A 6,055-nucleotide genomic window follows, 5' to 3' on the forward strand; every position below is an offset into this window, starting at 1 on the left:
GGCAGGGGCAGTATGTGTGTGTGTGTAGGCAGGCAGGGGCAGTGTGTGTGTGCAGGCAGGGGCAGAGTGTGTGTGTGTGTGTAGGCAGGGGCAGTGTGTGTGTAGGTAGGGGCAGTGTGTGTGGGTGTGTGAAGGCAGGGGCAGTGTGTGTGTGTGTGTGTAAGCAGGGGCAGTGTGTGTGTGTAGGCGGGTCAGAGTGTGCATATGTGTGTGTAGGCAGGGGCAGTGTGTGTGTGTGTGTGTGCAGGTGGGGCATTGTGTATACATGTGTGTAGGCAGGAACAGCATGTGCATGTGTGTAGGCAGGGGTAGTGTGTATGTGTGTCTGTGTGTGTTCATAGGACAAGTCCCACATGCAAACCCACCATATACATGCACTTACCCCACCCTTGCACTTCCATACATGTAGACTCCCCAGACCCACACCCCCTCACATACCCAGCCACCCTCCCCCACAAACACCATACCTACCCACACCCCACATATCCACACAAACACCCACATGCTCCCTCACCCAACATACCCACAGCCCCCCCACAACCTATACCCACCCCCCACAAGTGTAAGACTTCATTTTAAGCTATTGTGCAATCACCTCTATATACACTACACAAACACATGTAAACCAGGGCAAAAATATTTTTTGAAATCAAATGAATGAATGTTTTAGATGTTCGCATTTTAGAATATGATTTGGTATTTTTCTGGTTTTGAGATGACAAAACCCACTACTGAAAGGAATACTTGTGGAACAAGGGGCAGTATTTATGGTGGCAAAGGTCAGAAAGCAGGACTTCTGGTTCTAAGAGGCGACAAGGAGTGGGGCTCCTGTCAAGGGGCGGGACTACCCATGTGGCCCTCGACAGCTTGCCAAAACTCAGTAAGCAGCCCTCCGCCCAAAATAATTGCCCGCCCCAATCTAGAAAGAAAGAATTCTCTGCTGACCCACACAGTGGCAACAGAATCATTCTTCAATTGCTTTCAACACCGTAACATTGCAGCAGCTTCTGGGTCCCAGCTGTGCAATGAGCAGTGGCTGGTGGATCCAAGTGATGGCAACAAAAGAAGCTCAGTTCAATTTCGAGTCTGAAAGATCACTACTAGTGAGGCACTGCAGCCTCCACTAGACCTCCAGTACATGTCACTTCTTTTCTACCACCCCATCACTTTGGTTTTAGTATGGGACTTCATCCCACAAGTTGACCTGAAAGCAAGCATGTTGCCAGCTGAACTATCCAAACTAACTGCACCAAATACTTTTTTATGGTCAAATTAAACTAAGTTGCATTCTTGGCACAGAAATGAGTCATTGCTTTTACAATTGCTTCTGGGTCTGCTGTTCAGACAGGATGCTTTGTAGGCGTGAGAGACTACAGGAAGAGCTGTTCTCTGTACATGTGATCTAAGGGTCATAAAGGTTACATTTTTAGTACATGAAGAAGAATGAAATCTGCTGAAGTGAAGGGCCAGATTTTGACACCTTTTAATCCTCCTGAATAGATCCTTACTCCATGAATATTCCCACTGATTTCATGAGCCTTACCCTACCTGCCCACCTGACCAAGGGAAATTTCCTGTGAATGTTAGGTGTTTACAGCATTGGTGCAGCTATACTTTCCCTCATCATTCTTGCCCATGTAGTGTCAGGAGCAAACATGCATGTTATACACATGATTGACAAAAACTGAAGATAGTTTGAGCACTCTGGCAAACCTCCCATTTATTCAGACTAATTCCCATTTGAGTCAACACTCAAGAAAGGGCTCAGGATCAGTTTTCTGGTTCTGAGTAGTTGAGGCTGCTGGATTTTTAAGCAGTAGGTTACACTCTGTTATATCTTTTTTCAGGGGTGGAATGGTTCAGACCAGTGAACAATATGAATTTGTGCACCATGCACTGAGTCTGTATGAAAGCAGACTTTCTGCAGAAGCTGTCGAGTGAAGCCAAGAAGGGTGACCAACATGTCAAATCTCTTGAGGTAATTTGTTTCATTACCTACCAGCAGCTTCTTCAAGAAGTTTACTGCAGTGGAAAGAGAGGCTTTGAAGCCACTTGTGAAAGGATTGTGTATGGTTTGGCAAAAGTATAAAGATTGCTGGACCCTTACTGTATATGAATGTATGTAAGCTTTCCAAAAATGATTTTTCAAGAGGGTATTGTACCGATGCAACACATGGATTTCACGCATATCTAAAAGGTGGATTTATTTCTGTAATAACGGTATCTGCCATGTGGACTGTATGTATGTGCTACTGCTGCAGTCAGCTGGACACCGGGACTTCTACAGAAGAAATGTTTATCAAGTGTATAAATGCTTTAACGTTTGCAAACTCTGTCTTGTGAATGGACTGTCAGCTGTTAAACTGTACCTGTTAAGTGCTATTACCTATTATGTGGTGAGCTTATTTCTTAACCACATAATGTTCTTGCTGCTAAAGTTGCAAGTGATCAGTTATGGTTTAAAAAAAGATTAAAAAGTCTTGTTTTTGAAACTATTCAAAAGCAGTTAATATTTTATATGGACATATCTGTTCTTCAGACTATTAGCTATTAAATATGTACTTACAGTAGGTCCACTAAAGCTGTAACAGAGCACAATGTCTGTTATTAAATGTATATGTATTTACTCTATAATGTTGATTGTCTTAGAAACTGCTTCTGCTACAGACCTAATTCCAGTGTATTTGTAATCAGTGTGAGACATTTTACTTTTAAAAGAAACTTTGTAGCATATATTAAATGGTGGGAATTTTAAATATTTGTCTGTCTTTTACTAAGAGGGGATTTTTTGAATATGTTATTTACCTGTTGTATCTCTTCCCATAAAGAGACCATTATCTTTGGAGATACGAACTGTTCCATAAAAGAAAGTTATACAAAAATCATGTTATGAATGTTTCCTTACATTTCTTCAAGGATTTGTTCTTAAAGTGAAACAGGACACTGGCATTATTACTCATAGAGATCACTGGGAGGTATTCACACAGGTATAATGGGTTTTTAATTGCAGTGATGTTGACTTGGCTTCATACTGCCAATAAACTATACTTGATATAAAATACTTAGTGAAGTCTGTATTTTTACCTACAGTCGTTCACCATCACTATTATTGTAAGCTAATAGATAAACGTAGCTCAGTATGGTTTGTTTCATTTCACGCTGGCTTTTAACAATTGGAGGACCAAATCCTTGAGGTTTTCACCCAGTTTTTACATAAGGAGACCCGCATTAATTGAGCAAAGTGGGTCACGTGATGGAGAAGCCAAGTCAGCATCACTTGATCCCATAATGGGAGTTTACCTGAGTAAGGACTCATTTAAGGACCTCATAGATTTGAATTACTTCCATGGAAACTTTAAACAGTAAGGAAAAGGAGAAAGTGGTATCATATAATGGGATTTAGCTTTGATGGACACACAACATATCATTACAAAAATTGTGTATGTGTTTTCTGGGGAATACAGTATGTGTTTATTCAGCACAGTCCAAATCACCTGCAGACATGTAATGTTTCACGGACAGTCAATTATATAAAATTACAATCCCTCTTCTTTATATTTTTAGTCCAGTAACATATTCAGATGTTGAATCATCTATTTTTTTGCAGCTTGGAAGTCTGAAAAATCTATCCTTCTTCTGTTTGATTGTTTCCAAAGTAAGAGTCAGTAAACTGTGAAGAATTATATGAAAGGACAAACTAGTGTAAAACTCCCCAAAACAATTGAATAGAAGGAAGTGCTCGTCACTAACTTTTTTCCCCTGTGAAGGCACGTTTCCTTCCTAGCCTTCGCTTCACTTATCTGAGGTGGGTTTTTTTTTTAAAGAGAAGCATGGGGAGTTGTTAGATGGAAAATGGATCCTTTATTTCATGTCCTGATTTTTACTTGCCTTGCCTTCACAATCTCAGGTAAGTGTATCCTCTGCTTCCCTTTTCATTCCAGGTCCCTTTCAGACTCTGACAAGAACACTACAGGACTCCCAGAAATGTATCCAAAGACATGAAAATAGAGTTAGTTCTCAGCTTGAGTTTATATAAGAGGGATTGGGGGCAGGGCCAACAAAGCCAGTACTGTTTAGATTTCTTTCCAAAGGAAAATAAACTCACTCCTTGAATGCTGTATATACCTCATTTTTTTAGAAGATCTCCTCCTAGACAATTCAGTGGCTGAGCCCTAAACAAACCTCCTTTGAGGAGACTGCCCTACTATTATTAATGTTTTGTGAAACTTACAAAACTAGAAGCTTTATGGGGTGCTTAGTTCAATCGTGATTTTGTGTCTTGCACCATAAAAAGGTGGAATGAAAAGTTCAACCAAGGAAAATGTAGATATTGTTTTGAAATGTTTCTTTAATCCACTAGAACTGGAAATTTTGACTGAATAACTTAAATTTTTAAAAAAGGTTAAAGAAAATAGAGGTGGCGATTGCATTTTGTGTTTTGTAGCAAGTGTGTATTTGAAGCTAGTGGCATTTTTTTTAGGAAATGATTTTACTTCTGTAATTTCTGTGGTATATATATTTAAGCAGGGATCTGTCTATAGTAAGATGGCTCAAAAATGTCTATGGTTAAAAAGTGTCTAGAGAAATGTCAGTGTATTTAGGACAATTAGATATGCAGAGTTGTATCATTAATATTCCTCCAAAGATAAATGGAACACACTCATATAGAGGCAGAAAGCTATCAGAGAGTCTCCTATCATGTATTTTCCCAAATAAAACAGCTTATAGTAAAATAGTTTCGCGCCAAGAATCATAAAGTTTACTTACCAGAGGGCTCTATACTGAAATTATCAAAGACTAAAGTCTCCTGTAAGATCTCTGTATTCTTTGAAAAGAGGAAGAAAACATCTTCAAAAGTAGGTTGAAAGTCATTACCAATATGGATTTCATTTTAATGCAGGTCTGATTTCTTTTTTTAATGTGAACGGTCAAGATAAACTTTACTACAAATAGTTTGTTTGTTGCATTCTGTAGTTTTTTTTAATTTTTCTGCTGGCTTATGTCATAGATACTGAGATAATAGAAAGAGGGGGAGAAAAAAAGACATTTATTTGTTGATGTGCTTTTAAGTCATTGAGAATTATTTTTAAATGACCATGTATTATTTGCTGTATTTTATGGGTTTTTTTATTTTCCAGAAGGGTTTCTGATTATCCATGTTCCAAAAAATCAGTGTCTCTATGGAACCAAAACAGTAACTGTGGGTTACTGCAATCTAACCGATCCCAACCAGCAGTGGCAATGGACAGAGGATGAGAAACTGCTCAACCTTAAATCTGGCCAATGTCTAGGCATCTCCAGGATCACTGCTCCATCTTCTCGCAGTACCATGATTGACTGCCCTCAGGCGCCTAGATGGACCTGCCATGAAAAGGAAAATGCCCTTCAGGTGGCAAATAGCTCTCTTTTTCTTACAAAACAAGGCCAGAAGGTAATGGTCAAGCTGGGCAAAAAATACCTCCACAGCTGGATGCAATTAGATGTCAACAAGGAGGGAAGACCTGTCTATAGAAATGTGTGCCTAGAGAAAGGTGAGCTTCTCATTTCAGGAAGTATCCTGGAAATTGTCAAAACAATCCCTTGTCTTGTGAAACTGCTACACTTTTAATAATAATGGTGTTTTGTAACAATAGTAGCAACCATGTTTACTCAAAGAAGGTTAATTTAGAGGACTTTTCAGAATCAAAATCACTCAGAGAAAGCTAAAAAACAGTTTTCAAATACTCCTGATAGCTGATTTATGAACATATGATACTTTTATTAATGAATAGTCAGAGAAAGTTAAAAAAACAGTTTTCAAATGCCCTTGATGGCTGACTTTTGAACATATGATACTTTTGTTAGTCCACATAATATTTTGTGTATGTTTATTCCCTTTTCTGTTCCTATATTTGAACCCAAATCGTTGTGTATGAGCATTAGCAGATTCTTGTGTCATTTGTTTTAGTTTCATAGTAGCTAGGGTCAGGAGGGACCTGAACAGATCATCTAGCCTGACCCCCTGCCACAGGCAGGAATGAATGCTGGGGTCACAAGACCCCCCACAGGGGATTCT

At 39.2% G+C, this 6,055-nt stretch overlaps 2 protein-coding genes across 2 annotated transcripts in view; both read left to right on the forward strand.

The window, feature by feature from the left end:
- PTPRR (protein tyrosine phosphatase, receptor type R) overlaps positions 1–2,926 on the forward strand; it is a 129,678-nt gene extending 126,752 nt beyond the window's left edge. Inside the window, exon 12 of the mRNA XM_006026949.3 lies at positions 1,848–2,926. Within this exon, the coding sequence (XP_006027011.1) occupies positions 1,848–1,941 (94 nt within the window). The 3' untranslated portion in view covers positions 1,942–2,926. The remainder of the gene's footprint in view (positions 1–1,847) is intronic.
- An 846-nt stretch (positions 2,927–3,772) lies between these two features.
- The window catches only part of PTPRB (protein tyrosine phosphatase, receptor type B), an 85,341-nt gene continuing 83,058 nt past the window's right edge, over positions 3,773–6,055 (forward strand). Inside the window, 2 exon segments of the mRNA XM_025207989.1 lie at positions 3,773–3,907; positions 5,139–5,531. Coding sequence (XP_025063774.1) covers positions 3,853–3,907; positions 5,139–5,531 — 448 coding nt within the window. The 5' untranslated portion in view covers positions 3,773–3,852.

Source organism: Alligator sinensis, unplaced genomic scaffold (assembly GCF_000455745.1).
Source record: "Alligator sinensis unplaced genomic scaffold, ASM45574v1 scaffold506_1, whole genome shotgun sequence".
In the NCBI taxonomy this organism is placed as follows: domain Eukaryota; kingdom Metazoa; phylum Chordata; order Crocodylia; family Alligatoridae; genus Alligator; species Alligator sinensis.